Source organism: Ornithorhynchus anatinus, chromosome 14 (genome assembly GCF_004115215.2).
Source record: "Ornithorhynchus anatinus isolate Pmale09 chromosome 14, mOrnAna1.pri.v4, whole genome shotgun sequence".
Lineage (NCBI taxonomy): Eukaryota > Metazoa > Chordata > Mammalia > Monotremata > Ornithorhynchidae > Ornithorhynchus > Ornithorhynchus anatinus.
Window position 1 is genome coordinate 37,457,915 of NC_041741.1, and position 21,381 is coordinate 37,479,295.

Below are 21,381 nucleotides of genomic sequence, written 5' to 3' on the forward strand. Positions count from 1 at the left end.
GATAATCATAAAGCTCCTTGCGCTAATGATTTTGGAAAAAATGACCAGAAAGCAAAAGTTTACCTTTCTCCAAAAAGATATGGTTATCACTCCCATCACTCTCTAATAAGTGTTCTTCCAGCATCATGCTGTCAATTGAAATGGTGTCCAATGAGACCTGTGAAGAGCTTCTCTTCATGTTCTTATAAGCAACAGAGAATGCAGGCTGGTTGGACTGGCAGCGGTCCTTAGGCTTTACACTTTTTAACATACAAAAAAAATTAGGAAATTAGCCCTCATAACACAGTATTCTAGAAAGATAAATTCTGTCCAACCTCACAAAATTAAAATATACCTATACATCTAGTCTAAGTTTTTTACTTAATGCCAGAAAGATAATGTAAACTTGAAAGTGGACCAAAAAACATATAATATCTTTGTCTCAGTGGCTTGAGGTTCTGTTGAATTCAAGACATTTTCAAGGTTTGGCTTGCATAATTTCATCACTTTAAAATCTACAATTCCTCCACATAATTCTTCAGAATGTTTTTGAAAGAGTCCTCTATGTCCATTCTCTCCTATGAGGATTTGAAAATAGTCTAAATAGTCTTATTTCAGTCAGACAAGCTCTTTAGGACTTTTCACAAAGGGCTCCCATGCCTTTGGAGTCCCTGAGGTCCCTGCTCAAAGCTGGGCAGGCCTCAAACAGTGGCAGCAGGTTGAGTTCCCAATCAGTCCCCAAAAAGTGGATCATGAGGGTCAGCTGCACGGGAGAGAAGCTTCCCCCTCAACCCCATGTCTCCAGGACTTAGGTCAGCCCCAGCTGCAGTCCAGAAAGTACTCCAAAATAGTGGAAGAACAGCCTCTCAACCTTACAGGCACTGGAAATACTGTGACTTTTGTTACTGTTGGACTAAAATCTTGCCCCTCCTGCCATATAATGTCTTAATACCCTTGGTGTATCTATCATCACCCTTGTCCTTTATCTTTTGCTTTTTCATCTGTCCTTTTCTGTCACCGATCCTTTACCCACCCCTTACTCTTGGCACTGGGTCTTATCTGCGTACTCTTTTTCCAGGAACTTAGTACAGTACTCTGCACACAGTAGGTACTTAAAATCCTACTGCTACTAATTTTCAGTTTCTTTAATGTCCCAGTATATCATTCCCAGTTAAGCACCCGACACCTCTTCGGCAGACAATTCATAAGTCCTTTCTTATCACAAAATAAATATGCCAGGACTCTAATATTACAAATATTTGTTGAGTGCCTATTTTGTTCACAGCACTGCAAACACTTGGAAATATAAAAGAAAACAAAACCAAGACTGTCCCTGACCACAAAGATCTTACAGTCAAAGAGGGATGTGGTAGGGGGAGGGGGTCGAGTGGAAGGAGTGCTAAAGAGAAACCCATAAAAATCACTACTACTTAAACATTAAAATGAACCCTTACCCTTTCCCTTCCTCTCCTCCCTCCCTAGTTGAGAAACAATACAATCCCCAAATTCTAAATATTGTTGTAGCACCGCTTCACCCACTTTCCCCTCCTGTGGAAGGAGAGAATTTGGGCATAGTAATGTCAGGTGGTGCTCCCAGGAGGGGCCCCTCTCTGCCCCCACAAGGTCACAAGCACCTAACAGGTCCAACTCTAATGGTGCAGAGGGCTCAAGTTGTTCTTCATGTGTCACTCTCCCTCTACTCCAGGAGACGGGTGGTAGCCCTGGAAAAGGGGGTCAGGAATCCCCAAACACCCCGGCTTGGATGAAACATGGAGCACAGATTGAGCCCTCTGTCCTCTACCCTCTAGTCCAGCAGTAGGTCAGGACTTGGGCACCAATGATCTTTAATGGGTCTAGAGTGATCCAATATAAAATGGTCAGGGGGTACTTATTTTTCCTCATAATTTTCAATAGCTCTCCTCTGAAGCTTTGGTTTCAAAAGTCATTACTTTCAAGATGATCCTTGTATGCAGTATCCCTTTTTGGTCCATATAGGTTAATGGAAATAAAGAAACTCAACTGTAAATTATTCAATCTTTCTTACCTTAACGAGGACTGGGAGGTAAGCATTCTAGCTGAGGTTGCCTTATCTTTGCTGATATATTGGTCCTGGGGGAGTACAGCTGTGTCCTGTACCAAGTCTGTATCTTTAAAGGCCAAGTCGATGATTCCATTTTCTTTATCAGTTAGATTATTTGAAAAAACATTTTGACCATCATCTTTCTCAACTAACAAACCACTTGGATCTTGCCTCTTCCTTGTTGAATCAGTGCAACATAGGCTATTTTTGTCATTTAAGTCTGAGTCAGCTTCTTCCGAGCCACTCGTTGGTAGTCTATTACTTTCATTTTCATTTATTTTCCCTAAACTTTTATCGGATGAGTAATCTAGAAAAGAAATCTCCTTCTGCAGATTTGTATCACTGGCTGATTTAAAAAGAGAGGAATCCCTCAAAGGAACTTGACTGAGATCAACACTCATAGACCTACTATCGGAACTGAAATTTACATTTGAGCTACTGATCCGAGTCCTGTCATTAGGAACTGCTTTCCTTTCTGATGAAAGAGCATCTCCATACTCCATTGATGAAAAGTCAGTTGCCCTAGGGCTTTCACCTTCAGAAACAGGAGGCTTAAAAGTGCTTGCGGGAGCCAGTGGGTGGAGCAACAGGGCCACTTCGGCACTTTTAAGCAAAATCCCGATGCAGACGGATGTCTCCTTGACAGGTTTACCTGTTACAGCTTCCACATCCTTCCTTAGATTTTCTAAAAGTAGAATAAGGGACTCATGGAGAAAAAGCAACAGTAGATACTGGTAGTGATTGAGCTGCATGCTCACGTGCTTTTGAACGTGAACAAGGACGTGGATATCCGCATCTGATGATGAAGATGCAGAAGGTAAGTCTGATAAAAGTGGTTTTGGAATACCGTTGGTCAAGGGCTCAGATTCTGTGCTGTAATATTCCTTCAGGAGTTTTTTGCGCTTCAAGCGACCAGCTAGATCACTACTTTCACTTTTGGAAATGTTTAAAGGTGCTGGATCACAACTCTGGGGCTCTTTTTGCAACTCTGCAAATCTTGTTGGCTGGCAAACCCAAATGGAAAGGGGAAAAGAATCTACAAAACTTACTGGCCGTCCTTTACCACTTTTCATTCCTTCAAAATCTATCCAAAATTGAGAAAAGTGCACAGCCCAGACATCAGTTGCAGCAGAGGTTTTAAGAGTGTATTTATTCAACTTGGGGGTTACGTATCCCTTATAAACATCATGCATTTTGGTATCTTGCTCATGAGCATGTCTCTGAAAGATCGGATGCAGAAGATTAAAATTGTCACAAGATTTGGGAAAACTGGTGTAGGTTTTACTGAAAAAATCACAGTCTTTGAATTCTTGGAATAAAGCTTCCAGATCAGAGTGTCTACAGTTTGGTGAGTGCCTCGTATTTGTGGCAATCATTTCAGAACTCTGAATTGAAAGTGCATGTGGTTGATCTTGATGGTGTTCTGATTTCTTCCCAGAAGGAATGATAAACTGAAAAAAAAAAAAAACACCCAGTCACAAGATAATTAATTACTCTAGTTTTTTTGTTTTTAAAAAAACTGAGTTATTTTGAAGAAGTCTTTCAGGGAATGCTGATTAAGGACAACTTTAAACAGTTTCAAAAAAAGTCTTATTTAAACATGAAACTCTTCTTCTCATACCTTACAAGTCTACTCACTACATATTTTAACACTTTATGAATCTACAACATGGACAGACAAAATCTTACAGCAAATACAAAATTAAAGGAAAATAAGATTATTCAAGAGCCAGAATTACAAGAGCCATAACTCTTTAACTTGTATGATTTCACAGTGATTTTTAGAAACTTAATTTTCATAGGATTTTTTTTTTGATATGTGATATGAGAATCATGTGACTAAGAGAAGCTAGTAAGGCAATAACTGAAAATTAAAAATAAAACTTCTGGAATAAGCTTCAAGTGATATTATGTTTTCCTGTGACTCTCCTCCCCACTCAGTTCTAATATTACAAGTAGTAGTATTCAATGGTTTTACAATAGTATCTGCCTTTCTAAATTAACCTTATTCATAAAACTATAACAATTTGTATAATTGTTTTATTTAACCTGAATGAAAAAAAGTAAAATATGTGGAACTCTAAAAAATAAGTAGAACATTTGTTAATATTTTTATGTTTGCCTTCCAGACAAATTCCAGGAGAGTGTAAGCTCCTTTTGGACAGGGAATGGGCCACTTCTACGCTTCATACTCCCCAAGTGCTTAGTTTGGTGCTTTGCACAAAGTAGGCACTTAATAAATACTATTACTGCCACTCTTCTATTCTTTTACTTCAGACATCTTGCGCGATGAATTAATCCTTCAAACAACATTGTTGCTTGCCAGGAAAGCATTAAACCAAGTGGAATTAAGCATGCTTGTAGTTTGAAAGAGTAAAGGTAATTTCTGAGGAGGCTTATAATAAAAAGTCAATTATCTAAGTATCCAGACTGTTAACTGAAATAGAACCAAATGGCATTAGGTTTTCTGCAACAGAAGCTTGCCCAGTATTGTTGATTGTGGTGTTTTAGGTTGGTCTTTTTAAGAAAATATTAATATGTGTTCTAGCCTCAGTTTGGGACAACACATTAACTGACTCAATTTTCCACTATCTAAACTGAACATTTACTATCCAAAAGATCAGTTATCCCTAATGAGTTTACATTTAAATATCCTGAATCATCTCTATCAAGAAAATGATGGTCTAAAGAGTAAGAAATCTCAGGCTCTATCAACCTTGTTCTCAAGAGAATGCTATCACTCCTAAAAATCACACAGACTCTTAGCACATGGGAAAACCTGAATTAACATGTAGTATGACTTTTTAAGGCCCTCGGGCCCTTTTGGATTTAAAGAAACATACTGAAATGTGAAGAGAACATTATACTAATGATACAGTACTCAATCCCCCAACCTTGTTCAAGCGAGTCTGTGGCAGTGCTGGCCCATGCCCACTCCGCTAGGATTCCTCAGGCTCAGACTCGAGAATTTCGCCCACTGACCTGAGTTTGGACAAAGAGTAATGGCCTATTCTGTGTTTGTTGCTGGTTAGGAAATGGGAACAATTTGGGAGTGAATTTGCTATGCAAAAAATTATTTGTTGGAGAAAATAGTAAAGGTACAGCATTTTTGAATTTTTTTTTGTTTGGTGAAGATAATCCAGTCCAAAGAGATTCCTCCTGGAGCCTGTTTACAGTTTAAAAGCCAATCTACATGGATCAAATAAACTCTTTATTTGACAAATCCCAACTTGGTACAGGGAAGTCACAGCCAAGGTACTGAAAATCGGAAAAGGATGCATATATTAAATCCCCAACTACTCCCCACATTTCATTTTACCTAAGATTTCACTTATCTCAAGTAGCACAGCTATCTAGTGGTGGAGAAGATCATGAGCAATGAAATGGTCAAACGGGAACAGCAGTTACCAACTTGACTCATTTGTCAAGATAATGGTCAAGAGGTCATTATGAGTACAAAATTGTAGACAATAGTAAATATCAAATTGCTAATGAAAACCAAACAAATCAACTGGTTTTCAACAGACTGTATCCATTTAAACTCTAAATCTAGGTGATAAATGCTAAATCTTTTACAAGAAAAGTTATGTTTTACTCTGAAAATACACAGTCCTTTCAAACAGTACCTTTAGCATCAATCCATCAACTCGAACATCCACGTGCTCATCAGATTCTGAACTCTCATTCAATTTGTACATAGCCATAAACTGATTGAGACTCTGTTTCAAATCCAACACAAACTGATTTAACCAAAGGATACTTCTCTCATCGAGAGTAAACTGCAGTGCATTTAGCTGAACATAAAGATTGGGACACGGAACTAGAGAGAGAAAAAACATTTAAAAGTTTTAAAATATGTAATTTTAAACCCTGGATTATGTTCTTTACTGAAAATGGTAACAAAAAACAATTTATTACCCACAAAATGTTTTCTTTATCCGGACTCAGAAAGTTTATACAAGTTCAAAAAGCCTAGGCAAGTGACACGAAAGCTAACAAACGTAAGTTCTTCATAAACAAAGTTTTTTATTTAGGTCTAGTCTTTTTAGCCAATCAATCAGTGGTATTTATTGAGTGCTTACTATGTGCAAAGCACCGTACTAAGCACTTGGGAGAGCATAATAGAGTTGGTGGGCGTATTCCCTGCCCAGGAGCTTACTGTCTAGATAAGGAAATAGACATTAATATAAATAAATCATGGATATGTACTTCAGTGCTGTCGGGCTGAGAGAGGGGTGAATAAAGGGTGCCAATCCCAGTGCAAGGGCAATGCAAAAGGGAATGGGAGAAGAGAAATGAGGGCTTATTCAGGGAAGGCCTCATGGGAAGATATGTTTTTAATAAGGTTTTGAAGGTGGGGAGAGGGATCATCTTCAGATATGAAGAGGGAAGGTATTCACAGCCAGAGGCAGGGCGTGGGCACATGGTTGGCAGTTTGACGAGATTAAGGCACAGCGACTAGATCAGCAATAGAAAAGTGAGGTATGCAGACTGGTTTCTAATAGAAAAGCAGAGAGGTTAGGTAGAAGGTGGTCAGGTGAGTGCTTCAAAGCCAATGGTAAGCAGTTTCTATTTGATGTGGAGGTAAATGGGCAAACCCTGGAGGGTTCTTGAGAAGTGGGGAGATATGGGCTGAACAGTTTTGGAGAAGAATGTTCCACATTGCAGAATAAAGTTGGGACTGGAGTGGGGAAGAGACAGGAGGCAGGAAGGTCAGCGAGAAGGCTGATGTAGTAATCAAGGTAGGGTAGGATAAGTGCTTGGATTACATGGTAGCAATTTGGATGGAGAGGAAAGGGTGGACTTGAACGATGTTGTGGAGGTTGAGCCGATAGGATTAGTGACATATTGAATATGTGTGTTGAATGAGAGAGATGAGCCGAGGATAATGCCAAGCTTCTGGGCTGATGAGAGAGGGCGGATGTGGTGCTGTCTATGCTGATGGGAGAAGTCGGGGGAGGACTGGGTTTTGTTGGGAAGATAAGGAGTGCAGTTATGGACATGAAGCCGTATTTTTCCGATCAACTTAATTAAATACTCATATAATGCATATGCCAGAAAATTTACTTGCTCTTATCCAGTTTAAAAATTAGATATTTTGAATGCAATGATGAAGTAAATTTGCCCCAAGTGCTTAGAAACAGTTGTCAATTCAGTGTTTCGAATGAGTTACTTATAAACCTGATAATGATGATGTTGGTATTTGTTAAGCGCTTACTATGTGCAGAGCACTGTTCTAAGCACTGGGGTAGATAAAAGGTAATCAGGTTGTCCCACTTGAGGCTCACAGTTAATCCCCATTTTCCAGATGAGGTAACTGAGGCACAGAGAAGTTAAGTGACTTGCCCACAGTCACACAGCTGACAAGTGGCAGAGCCGGCATTTGAACCCATGACCTCTGGCTCCCAAGCCCGGGCTCTTTCCACTGAGCCACACTGCATAGTTAACCCCGTACATATAGGCCTTTGGCTACTTCAGACACTCTAGGATTTGCGTCGGCTGGCAACAATCTATCCCTTGCTCCCACTAAGTCCCTGTTGCAGAACACCTCTAAAACTGCTGCCAGAAAGCATATGGCTCTCAATCAATCCGTGATATTTACTGACTGCTTAACTGTAGGCAGAATATGTTTGGGAAAATACAACATAGTAGAGTTGGTAGATGAAATCCCTGCCTACAAGAAGCTTAGTCTACTGGGGAGATAGACATTAAAATAGCTTATAGATTTGCATTCTTAGTACAGTGCTTTACCCAAGTAATTGCTCAATAAATACCACTGTTGATGATGGGGGAAATAGTAGTGTATAAGGACATTAACATAAGTACTGTGGAACTGGGGGGACAACTCTGTACCAGGGAAGGGAGGAGGGGCATACTCTTATTTCATGACATTCTTTGGCACTATTGCAAATGCTCGCTACTGCCAGGAGGAAAGGGAACCCTCCTCACCTCTGTTCCCCACAAAGTTATCCCACCCTTCTTCTTTTAGTCATGAGATGGCTCCCTGATCTTTGATAGCCAGATCAGTCTGCTCTAAGCAAAATTTGTCATGAGGGTTCTAATTTTAGCTTGAAACAACTCTGAATTCACTATTTCAATTTGCAGTCTCCCCTCTAGACTTTACATTTGTTACAGGCAGGGAGTATGTCCTTCAGCTCTGTTGTACTGTACTCTCCCAAGTGCTTAGTATGGTGCTTTGTACACAGTAAGTGCTCAATAACTACCACTGACTGATTCAAATGTGATGTTATAAGCTAAATTTTCCTCAAATGTGCCTTTCCTAGTTAATAACAATCACTACCATGAAAAACATATTTTGCAAAAGCTTGTCTAATATTTAAAGGATATGAAATCAACACTGAGCTTCTCCAGGTGAAGAAAATTTAACTTTCAATTTTGTTCTATAAATTCTACTACCTCTATCCCTCCACAAACTTATAAAGCACTTTATAAATCACCTTTCATCTCTAACTTTTTAAGGTATTAATAAGTATCATCCTGTTTTGATGAAATAGAAATAAACAAGTCTTACTGGGAAAATCCTTTCCATCTGGGTAGTAGTATTCAGTGAACTCTATATAAACAGCCGACATTTCTTGTGGAAGATAAAGAGATTTTTTATTGCAGGAAATCATGGTTTTGGGGGAAGAACGACACTGGTCTGCTGTAGAGACCTGAAAAAGAATTGAGTTTACTGAAACTGAACTATTTTTATATTCAACTGAAGAAACGTGCTTTCACAGGATGACTAGAGCAATAAAGGGTGCACTTTAAGGTTTGTTTTTTTTTTTTTAAAAAAAAAGCTCACACATTTTAAAGAACAGCTACTGCAAAATAATATTAAAGACATTTTACAATTTCTCCCTCTTTAAGGGGACATACCGTCACAAGAAAATATGATTTAACCTGTAACCTGATTTTTAGAAATAATTTTTTTTATACCAATGGCTTTGAAACTAACCCCTAGAAAAAATTAAAAATATAAATTTACCATTCATTGTCACAAGTATTTGTTCTAGGGTCTATATTGTATACATTAAAAAAACTATACTGGATTAGTCAAAGTAAATGAAAACAATGCCTTGCAAACATAATAGATTATGTTTGCTAATTAAAGTAGCATTTTGTTAAAACGAAGATAAAGCTTTTTTATCAAAAGTTGAGATACTTAGAGATACATTTTTAGACCCAAAGCATTTTGCTGTCCAATAACGGTGAATATTTTGGTGCACCAGGAGAAATTCCATTTAAAAAATACAATTTACCTGGTATACATTGAAATCTGCAAGTCTAACCACAACGGAGCTTGACATCAGTTTGGCTTTTGGTTGCTGAGGTGATAGCAAAGGAGTTCTGGAAGTCCCTTTGGGTATGGGTTCTTTCCCTGTGGGAAAAGTAAGGTTCTTTAGACACTTGAGATCTACTCAAGGTCATGAGGTATCATCGTTCACTACAGAACAAAGAAGCTGGATAAATACAATTAATTTTCAAATAATCCCTCTACTTTTACACAAAGAACAGACCCCGTAAAAGCATCAAAGCACAACTTCCTGCAAAGTTTAGGCTGGCTCTAAACCCTGTACCAACTAAGATCTAGAAAACCTTCAGGAATGGGTGAGGAGTGGCATTATTTGCTTCGGGGTAAAAATGCTGATATTTATAATACTCAAAAGTACTTCAATTTAAAATTGAGGAATTTCTTTTGTTTAGAATATTTTCTATAATTCGGGTTAATAATGTCCAGCTATACACATTTACTATGTTAATACACTCACCTTTTCTGTAATCCATGTTTTCACTAAGGATTTTGGAATTACAGAACATTACTCTGAAAATGGAATGCCATGGATGCCAGAGGAAACTGTTTCTTGTGTTCAGTGTCAGAGGTAAAGATGCATGTACTACAACTTGAGTTCTTTCTTGGGGTGGGGGAGTTCCAGAAAAATCTACCCCCACAGTGTAGAACAAATTAATATAAAACAAGGGTGTGATCTGTGGCACAATTACGACGAATCAACGTGTGGCAGCCAACAGAGGAGTAGCAATTCACTTTGAGTCATAGTCAGTATGACTATGGTCAGTATGAAACTTGACTTTTCTGCCTCTCTTCCACTAAACTTTCTTAAACTGATGCTCTTTTCTACCGCTTTTCTCTCTGTGGCTTTCGTTGCTCTGTTGTGGCTCCCACCACTATGACTCTCTCACCTCCCCAGCCTCCTTCGTTGTTTAATATTAGGAAACAATGTAATATCATCATAGGCATATTACCTGTTTGTACATGCTGAGGAGAACCATGTGTTGGAGATTTAGGAGGTGAACCCGCATTATGATCCTCCACAGCTTGCTTAAGCAGTTCGACATTGCACGTGAACTCATGTAATAATTCTTTGGCCCATCCACTCTTGGTTTTTGTGGCATCACTATAACACATCCAATGACTACAACTGTCTCCTGAACATATTGAACAGTATTACATTCATAACGTAAATTATAGCACTCCAAAACAAGTGTAATAAAGCCTCTTTAAATCTAAAAGAGAGGCAGTGAAACAGTGGAGCAGAACAATACCTATTCTGACTCACTTTCTCTGCTCTGCTCTTGGGTTCGCCTCCCCCCAGTCTCAGACTTCTCCCCCTTTCCTTCCTTCGTTCCTCTTTCTATCGGCAGCGTCCTCCCCTCCCCTATTCATTCTCTCTCACTGCATTTACAGTAAGGTCTGTGCTAGTAGGACTGAGCGGTGAAGCTTCACGCTACATAATCACAAATTTTACGATAAAGAGGCCCAAATGCAGGAGATTTTACTGTAAAGTTCATGGTGGATTCCCTAATCCTGTGTGGGAAGGAGGGCTGCCTAATGGCAATGTCTTGGCAGGATTTCCTGTAGCTTTTCCACAGAGCATCTTCTTTGCCCACCCCCAGGTCAGCAATACTGCTGACTTGGCAGAAAACACAGGCAAGTGCTTCCCAGGCTAGCTCAGATTGATAGACACTGGTTCCTACCAAAGGGGAAATTTGTGGACGAGGATCGTATCTACCAACTCTATTGTATTATGCTCTCCTAAGCACTTAGCACAGTGCTCTGCACACAGCCAGCGCTCAATAAATAGCATGAATTGACTGGAAGCTCCTTACAGTGTAGTGGTCATTCTATCAAGGCAGGAATTATTAGTGCATGACAAAACATATCCATAGTTGGAACAGAAGGGATAAATTCAGGGATATGAGTCATAACGGATTGCTAGAGAAAAAGTTGCCAGGAGATGATAAATCCATATTGACTGGAGGGCAACCATTTTTCTGTCCCTCCAAAGATCCCATTGCTACTGTCGGAGTTCATGTGGGCCATTGCTCTGTCCCGATCAATCAATCAATCATACTTATTGAGTGCTGTGTGCAGAGCATTGTGCTAGGCTCTTGGGGGAATACAACCTAAGAGAGCTGGCAGACACACTCCCTGCCCACAACAAGCTTATAGTCCAGAGGGCCCACTATTTGCATTTCTAAATCCCCTGCAATATGGAAGAGGGGAGGGCAGAGGGAAAGAAATAGGGGAAAAGGAAGGGAAGATGTGAAAAAGGCTTCATCCCTATTGGATATCTCTTATTGGATGATTAACTTGAAGAAGAGAATGGAGCTTCTTGCGGACTGAGATCGCGTCTTTGCCAAGCACTTGGTACAGTGTGCTGCACACACTAAGTGCTCAATAAATACCACTGACTGATTGATCTTCTGGAAATTATTTTTAAGATGACTGAAGAGGCCTGAAATCCCCAAATATCCAAAACTACTTATCTAAATCAGTAACAGATTCGTATTTCTAACTTTTTACTGCAACAGAATGGTATGAACATCTAAAAGTGGACTTGAGGTTTGGCTTTGCTTTTCAGTGTGAAAAATTTCCAAAGTTGTCAGGAGGTCAACAGAAATAGTTTCAGAATAGAGGAAGATTTAAGAGATTATAGTGATAAGTAATATTTAGAGGTACTCCCTAGCCCATATAAAGACTGTGTTAGTTCAAGGGAAGCAGCATTGGAAAGAGCGCAGAGGACTGGATTCTCATCCTGGTTCTGCCACTTGACTGTGTAACCTTGGCCAAGTCACTTAATTTCTCTGTACCTCAGGGTCCTCATCTGTCAAATGGGGATTAAGACTGTGATCCCCTCATAGTACATGGACTGTGCCTAAACTGTACCTACCCAGCACCTAGAACGGTGCCTGGCACATAGTAAATTCTTAACAAATACCATATTAATAAAATTTAAAAAAGAGGGAAAGTGGGAGATGATCCCTAGCTCAGGGCAAAGCTCAATCCTCACGATAATGGAGAAAACTCTGTGTGAAGGTCTTTATATTAAAATTGATGTTTTTTTCTCATTCATAATTATCTTGGATTAGTGAGCCCTGAGATTATTACACCATCTCCATTTCAAAGGTTCAAACACTTTAGAATATTGGCCTGAAAATATACAAAGATCATTATTGTTCTGGGCAGGGAATGTGTCTATCAACTCTGTTGTATTATATTATCTCAAGAAGTAAGTACAATGCTCTGCACCCAATAAACACTCAATAAATACCACTGATTAGTTTAGAATATTATGCTCTTCTAGAGGTGTTCCTGCCTCAAGAGAAATATCTAAGATGCATTTTCCCAAAAGTATTTAAAATTATACAGAAAGTCAAAATTACTTAGTATAATAATTGTAGTATGTGTTAAGCCCTTGTTATGTGCCCAGCACTGAGATACACGATAATTATGTTAGACACAGTCTGTTGCCTCACATGGGAATCACAGTCTAACAGGAGGGAGAGCAAGTACTGAATTTTCATTTTACAGATGAGGAAACTGACAAGTTCAGTGATTTGCCCAAAATCAAAGAGCAGGCAAATGGCAGAGCTGGGACTAAAAGGCAGGTGTCCTGACTCTTGGGCATGTGCTCTTTCCGCTAAACCATAATTGCTTCTTATCAATTTTGGTTTAAAAATAAATCTTTGCGGCCGTTATTTTATTATGTATTTATTTCTATCTAAATAATTGTGCAGCCGACAGTGATTCTCAAAATTTTCCTATCTGCCCTAATTCATGAAACTAAAAAGTAGCCTTATCATTAAAATTTTAAACATCAGCACTTTTATAGCTGAAGGTCCATTTAAAATTAAGTAACATATATTTGAATGATTTTTTTGGCCTTCAACTGTGACTCAAGATCTGCTTTCCATATCAATTCTTTTCTATTTCAGGGGGAGAAGTCAGAAAACAAAATCAATAAGTCATTTCTTTTATCTTCTCTGTCTTTACCTCAGAGTCTTATCACTAAAATGAAACATAAAATTGAAAATAACTGTCAGGTTCAACCAACATGATTTAAGACTTCATGATCCATTCTTTCTTACTAACATAATCCATTTTTTTCAGGAATCTTTAAGAATCTTTCAGTAATCATTAAATTAAATATACATACCTGCTTTATGATACGGATAATAGTCTACAGTTAGTTGACTAAAAGACACTTGCATAGCCCCTCCAGTAATGCGTCTGTTTGGCTCTGTAAAAGACAATACATCTAGGTGTAAAAAGTTTCATCTACTATGAAAGAACTGCGCAGATTTTTTTTGTTGTGTTTGGGTTTTTTTTAATAGAGCACGTATACAGAGAAAAAAGATTCTAGCCTCTATTCCAACTGCCCATCACTTAGTTTTACAAGAAAATAATATCAAAATGGTCAATAACACACTTATTACAATTTATTTTAGATAAATCATTTACAAAGAAATTTTTTCATAATACTGCCAGGTAAGTTAAATACAAAAACCACTGAGCTATGGGGAACAATGATATAGGCTAAGTAGAAATACTAGCACCGCAAACAATCCGTAAAATGCAAAAAGCATAAAATTTAAAATGTCTAAAACCAAGAGTATTATTTTTCCACCCAATTCTCAGTCCTTACTACCTACGGAGATGTCCCTGGCATGAAACCTTGGAGATACCTTTGAATTCTTCCTCTCCCAAGGCCCAGGCATCTAGTTTTCAATAAATCTTGCCAAATATTCCTCAGCAATACATTTTTCAGTTTCAACCCTTTTTCTTCATTCCAAAGAAAGAGGTGCTAATTTGGTCACTCTAGATGACTGCAAGGTTTACTGGTTATTTACAAGACAGCAATTACTGAGCAGCCAAAACCTACACAGCACCATACTAGACACTTGGAAATCTATAGAGCACTAATAATAACTGTAGTATTTGTAAAGAGCTTACTATGCGTCAAGCACTGTACTTAGCACTGGGTTAGACACAGTCCCTGTCCCACGTAGTGCTCCCTGTCTCAATCTCCATTTTACAGATGAGGTAAGTGAGGCATAGAAAAGTTAAGTGACTTGCTTGAGGTCACACAGCAGGCAAGTGATGGAACTGGGATTAGAACCCACGTCCTTCGGATTCCCAGGCCCAGACTCTACCAGGCCACTTCTCAGGCCACACTGCACAAGAATGGGCCAGGCTCTGCACTTCACCCACACTCCCAGCCTCTTCCTAACAAATTCTTTCACACATTGCAGAAAGAATTATATTTCTCAAATGTAGTGTGTGCAAAGAACTGTACTAAGCATTTGCGAGAGTACGATATAACATCAAACACATTACCTGCCCAAAACAAGCTCACTGTCTAAAGAGGGAGACAATGATGTTCGCAGAGGGGATCATGGCTTCCCACATCTCTGCTGGAGCGTGAAACTCCAAACGGGGGAAGACATTGTTCTGCTCTGACTTAGAGTCTGGGGCTGCAGCTGGACAAACCCTGGGGGGAATAAGTGGAGGTGCCCTCAGCTCCCTTGGGCAAGGAAGGAGCATATATTACACGGTACATTGTCTTCCACACCTGCCCACCCTGTGAACAAAATCTTAGGCAAAGACATCCTACCAATTAAAAATTTCACAGATTAAAATATCCAAAAGATATTACAATTTCAGAATCTATCCCAATAATGGGATTTTTGACTGAACTGTAGCGAGTCCAAATTTCCTTGAGCTCACAGGTAGCTCTAATAGTAAGAATAACAATGTCATACTTTGAATTTGTACAGCACTTTTATTTTTACCAAAATGTTTTTCATGCTGGTTATCTCGTTTTATCCTCATAACAATAAACAGCAAGAATATGTAGACTGATTCACTGAAAGAGTTTAGGAAAAAGGGTGGATTTGGCCTTCCTAAACTGAAAATGAAAACATATATGGACTAAGGCCAACACTGAAGAGTATGTGAGGTAAAATACACCTCATGGACATCTTAAAATGCAATATTTATCACCTGATCTGGTATACCTGTCATAAATTCAACTTAAAAAAGGGAAAGTTGTCTTTTTGCTTAATGTGTAGATGTTAGGGTCTTCAAAATCCTTTCTACTTGTGTGTTTAGTTGAAGTTCTAACACAGTCTTTCAGCTTCAAGTTCAAAGACACACTACATGTATTTTTTCATCTTCCTAAATGACTGGCAATTGGAACAGAATATCATCAAAATTCATGATGAATAAAATTACCTCAAGCCAAAGAAAATTGGCAGCCACTTAGATAAGGAATGTGGCACTGCAATGACCTATTTGAAACCCAGTTAAATCTGGGATGAAAGCCAAATAGAGAAGGGCAAAGGAAAGAGTTAGCAGTTTCAAGGAGATTGATAAAGCACAGAAGTTAATAATTCTGTTTTATGCCCCTCTATAATACACTTAAATCTACTTTAGCACCTTTCATTCATGCATCTCAAAGGCCACTTTTACAGACTAACAAATTAATCTTAACTTCTCAATGAGAGGGAAATTAACCCATTTAATATGTATTTGCACAAACTGAAGTATACAGAGATTGGCTGACTCAAGGTCAATTACAAAGTCAATAACTCATTAACCCTTAAGAAATGTTTCATACTAGTAATACTAATGATATTTACTAGCACTTACTATGTAAAAAGCACTGCCCTAAACTCTGAGGGGCGGGGAAACACACTAGTGAGAATTAGTCTCACTCAGCCTGGAGCTATTTCCTGGGTTTCATTATCAGCCTAGATTCCAATTTAAAGAGAGGATACCCTTCACAAAGCAAAACAGCAAATGGTCCACAACATAAGATGAAAGTCAAATAAAGTCAGAAATGAACTTTGGAATCATTGGAATTAAATCTGAAATGCAAATTTTAGTACCTTTTTCCTTAGCTTGAATGTCATCACATATATGGAGATCCAAGTGGGAAATCACTAAGTGATGTGAAGTTTCCTTAACATCAAATTCGCTAAACAGTTTCACAATTGCATCATTTTGGTCAGGTGTTGATGAAGTCTGTGGGGTTTTCACTTGCTGGGAACTTGGGGCAGGGGTGGAACTCTAAAAAGATTCATAATAACCATCATCATATGTTAACATTTGAAATTCCTCAACTTGTTCTATAAAAAAATTGAAGGAAATCAACGTCTTTTCAGTAATATGATTATAGCAAAGCACATTTATGGTTTCTTCATGTTTTTTGTTAAGTCTTTACTATGTGCCAGGCACTGTACTGTCTGCTGGGGTACATATAAATTAGTCAGGTTACACACAGATGAGGAGACTGAGGCACAGAGAAGTTCAGTGACTTGCTCAAGGTCATACAGAAGGCAAGTGGTGGAGCTGGGATTGGCCCATGCTCTATCCACTTGACCATGCTGGGTACTTTTAGAACTTATTTCAAACTTGTGTTGCGTGAAAAATCCTCCTTTAACACGATCCAAAATTTAAATAAGAAGTTAACTTTTTCCACTGCAGCCTTCTTTTTGCTGGTAGATCCCTGAAGAAAATGGACAGTAGATTAGCAGGAAAATTTGTTTGCCTTGTCATGACCAGGTGAGCCCTTGCATCTGAACGACTCAGAGAGGGTGAGACTGGAACCTGGGAAGCCCTGAGAGAAGAAGGGAAAGAAGCAGAGGAGCAAGAGCCCTGGGATTCCTCCAGGGAAGTGTAGAGGATCTTGGGAGGGGAGGAAGAAAGTACAAGATTTAGCAAAGGGTGGTTTAAACCTCCTCCTGTTTCTTCCCTCCAACTTCACCTTTCTCTGCTTCTATTCCTCAGCCTTATCCTCTTGCTCGTCTTTGTGGTTCCAGCCAGTCTCTCATACCAGATTTTCCAGATACCTCTTCAAGCCACCTCTAGCCTCCCTCTTGGGACTCATTGCCACAGAACTTATTTTCCATTTGCCACTAATTCTTCCTTTGAAATAATGGAACAGAGTAATCTCCCCTTTAAAAGGAAGTACTCTTGGTGTCCAAAGAATTATCTGCATAAGAACTAAACAGGGACTGAAAGCTGGAAGTCCTGAGGGCCATGAATCGTATTACAAATTTGGATTCGCAGCCTTTATTCACCCCTCCCTCGGCCTGACAGCACTTTATGTACATATCCCATAATTTTTTTATTTCTATTAATGTCTGACTCCCCCTCTAGACTGTAAGCCCATTGTGGGCCGGGACCACGTCCATCAATTCGGTTATACTATACTCTCCCAAGCATGTAATACAGTGTCCTGCACACAGTAAACACTCAGTAAATATGACCGATTAATAACATATCCTTCATGATTGTACAGACTTAAAAAATGTACTCTCCGCCTCATCTTTCCCACCTGAAGTCTGAGATCTTTCAGTCTATCCCCTTGAATAAACCTTTCCACGTCTGCTGATTACCTTTGTTCGCCCACACTTATACCTCCTCCAGCAATCTCATGCCATTCCCAAAAATGTGCAGGTCAGAACTGCACACAGTATTGCTTACCGGCATAGGTTCAGAAGCCATGCTTTTCCTTTGCTCTGTTGACTTCTCTATTGCTTCACTAAGAGATTTTGCATATTGTACCATGGCCTTCAACTGGGAGTCAGTTAGAACCCATAATAAGTCATCCAGTATTAGAACTAATTTTGTTGCTATGACATTGCAGTCCTTTAACTGTTGAAAAAGAAAAAAATTTTCTCAAGTATAATACTTTCGATAGGCTTGAACAAATAGAATTGTGTCACTGTACTCCATTAAATATAATTCTCAAAATCAAACTAAAAAACTTTAGAAATATTCATAACCTTTATCCTCCCAGAATTAAACCGAGATAGACAACAAAAAGCATCGATAATTTATTGATTAGATTAGTCATGAAAATCTAATTTTTTTAACCACAATTTTGTCTTCTAGAGACAAGAATATTAAATGTGAACAGCAATTGTTTTATTCATGAAATGAGAAATATAAAAATAAAAAAGGTTTAAAAAATGCAAAAATGTGATTGTCTTGTGATTTTTCAGACTTACCCTTCTTTTAAGGGTGACTCTGATTTTTGATTGATTAGTTATCAATCGAACTGGAGCACTCATGATTTCAAGGTTAGAACTTTGGATAGCATCGGCTTCTATTCGTATCATCTGCCAGTTTATTTCTTTAAATGTCAAAACCTAGGGAAAAGAAAGACAACTTGCATATTTCTGAAAAAAGCAACATCAATTCAGAAAGAATATGGAATAGAGAAAATTTTTTAAGTGATTTAGGAAAATAATGCTTTTCTCAACCCTCTGATTTATATGAATTTACTCTGCATATTTATCAATTCTGTCTACGAAGGTCAGACAATTCCTGTGTATTAAATATACTAATAATCTAAATTCTAAAAAATAGGGCAAGTTCCAAGAAAAGATATTTAATCTTATTTAAGAGTCAATAACTTTACAGGATTTATTCTCTAACTTTCAGTCGGTAAAAGGGAAAGGAATGATCCTTTGAAGTTGTGCTGACCATTTGGTAAAGTACGATACTAGGACACAATAACAAGTTTGAGCAACATTTTATTCCTACTTGAGGAAGCAGATGGATAGGAGCAGTAAATGCAGTATTAAAGTCCCCCTTCATTCTGGGATGTCGGAACATGAAAACTGAATGTTTTAGGATCCAGAGTGCTTTAGTCCAAAATTTGGGGAACAACCGGTCTGTAAGAACTACTTCAGAGAAAGTTAGCATTATTAGATGGCATACCCCTAAACATCAGGATCAATGCAAGGAAGGCAACCACCACATGTATTATCCAAGGATTTAGTTTCTCCTGCTGGAAGCGGAATACTGGGTTGGATGAACCACTGAGCTATTGATGTAAAGACATAACTGGAATGCAAATTCTTCAAGGGCAGGGTTCAGATCTTTTAACTCTATTGTATGCTCCCAAATGCCTCACCCAGTGCTTGGCATACAGTAGTGCTCAACATATACTATTGATTGATTCAATATTCAATAGTATTTATTGAGCGCTTACTATGTGCAGAGCACTGTACTAAGCGCTTGGGATGAACAAGTCGGCAACAGATAGAGACAGTCCCTGCCGTTTGACGGGCTTACAGTCTAATCGGGGGAGACGGACAGACAAGAACAATGGCACTAAACAGCGTCAAGGGGAAGAACATCTCGTAAAAACAATGGCAACTAAATAGAATCAAGGCGATGTACAATTCATTAACAAAATAAATAGGGTAACGAAAATATATACAGTTGAGCGGATGGGTACAGTGCTGTGGGGATGGGAAGGGAGAGGTGGAGGAGCAGAGGGAAAAGGGGAAAATGAGGCTTTAGCTGCGGAGAGGTAAAGGGGGGATGGCAGAGGGAGTAGAGGGGGAAGAGGAGCTCAGTCTGGGAAGGCCTCTTGGAGGAGGTGATTTTTAAGTAAGGTTTTGAAGAGGGAAAGAATCAGTTTGGCGGAGGTGAGGAGGGAGGGCGTTCCAGGACCGCGGGAGGACGTGACCCAGGGGTCGACGGCGGGATAGGCGAGACCGAGGGACGGCGAGGAGGTGGGCGGCAGAGGAGCGGAGCGTGCGGGGTGGGCGGTAGAAAGAGAGAAGGGAGGAGAGGTAGGAAGGGGCAAGGTGATGGAGAGCCTTGAAGCCTAGAGTGAGGAGTTTTTGTTTGGAGCGGAGGTCGATAGGCAACCACTGGAGTTGTTTAAGAAGGGGAGTGACATGCCCAGATCGTTTCTGCAGGAAGATGAGCCGGGCAGCGGAGTGAAGAATAGACCGGAGCGGGGCGAGAGAGGAGGAAGGGAGGTCAGAGAGAAGGCTGACATGTTGTTATAAAGCAATGTATGACATACTCTCCAATCTGGTTACAGAAATCCAAGCATTTCAAGTGAAAGAAAGCAGATTGAGGTTGGTGCAGAGGAGGATGGCCCTTTGCTAATTTCAGGCACTTTTATATTTTTCAAAGTTTGCTGGATACACAAACACCAGGACACGCTTCCTAAGTATAGGAAGCATATCTGAAGTAAAATTTACAACAAAATAATTAAGATTAAAAGATAATGAGGTTCAACGGAAAAGCATGATGGTGGATGGCTGGTGAATAAAAGACTAAACATAAAGATTTTTTTTAAAATTGCCTATGCTGTCAATTTCTGATGAAGGGAGCATCATTACCTCTCTGCGTTGAGGATCTTGTATTCGTGTAAATCTTAGATCTCCATGTTCCCAGTTTGCATTTACACTATATATTCTCAGTTGAGAAAGTTCAAAGGAAGCATTGAATGCTTTTGCTCCAATTCGGATCACAATGGAATTTACAGAAACAGAAATTCCCTCCACTACTTTTTCAGCAAAACCATATTCACTAGAAAACATAAAATGCAATTGCTCAGAGATCTTTTTTTTAAAAAAAAAGTCAACGTTCCCAAACTAATCTATTAATATTTTTGCATAAGTTACCTATCCATATGTGATAATACTTTCAGATAACACAATACCCCCATTCATTTTTATTAAAACCACATATACATAATACAATTCTATTTTAGTTGATATGCTAACATGAGTATCTAACCACAGAAGCTTGTGTGAAACATCAGATTAATTCTTTAATATTTATGACAATTATTTCACACTGACAAAATATTTTTATTTTTACAGCATACTTATATTTTTAAAAAGTCATTTTACCCTTACAAAATCTCCCCTAAGCGAAAGACATGCACGTGTTTTACAGATGAGGTCAGACTTGTCCACTCACTTGCCCAGACCACTTAACATCAATATTAAGTTACAAAACAGCACCCTAAATGATTTTGAAAAGTACAGAACACATTATGGTAGCATTTAATGTTGGTATTTGTTAAGCGCTTACTATGTGACGAGCACTGTTCTAAGCGCTGGGGTAGACACAGGGGAATCAGGTTGTCCCACGTGGGGCTCACAGTCTTAATCCCCATTTTACAGATGAGGGAACTGAGGCACCGAGAAGTTGAGTGACTTGCCCAAAGTCACACAGCTGGCAAGTGGCAGAG

General features: G+C 39.0%; 1 protein-coding gene across 4 annotated transcripts in view; it reads right to left on the minus strand.

Annotated features, from left to right (window-relative positions):
- The window catches only part of UHRF1BP1L (UHRF1 binding protein 1 like), a 52,032-nt gene that overhangs the window by 9,231 nt on the left and 21,420 nt on the right, over positions 1-21,381 (minus strand). For all 4 annotated transcript variants that reach the window (XM_029078729.2, XM_029078731.2, XM_029078732.2 and 1 more), the window contains exons 5-15: positions 20,522-20,711; positions 18,383-18,523; positions 17,856-18,026; positions 16,256-16,436; positions 13,522-13,605; positions 10,328-10,510; positions 9,325-9,443; positions 8,592-8,733; positions 5,686-5,879; positions 2,024-3,510; positions 64-239 (exon numbers count right to left, since the gene is read on the minus strand). In XM_029078729.2, the coding sequence (XP_028934562.1) occupies positions 64-239; positions 2,024-3,510; positions 5,686-5,879; positions 8,592-8,733; positions 9,325-9,443; positions 10,328-10,510; positions 13,522-13,605; positions 16,256-16,436; positions 17,856-18,026; positions 18,383-18,523; positions 20,522-20,711 (3,068 nt within the window). The remainder of the gene's footprint in view (positions 1-63; positions 240-2,023; positions 3,511-5,685; positions 5,880-8,591; positions 8,734-9,324; positions 9,444-10,327; positions 10,511-13,521; positions 13,606-16,255; positions 16,437-17,855; positions 18,027-18,382; positions 18,524-20,521; positions 20,712-21,381) is intronic.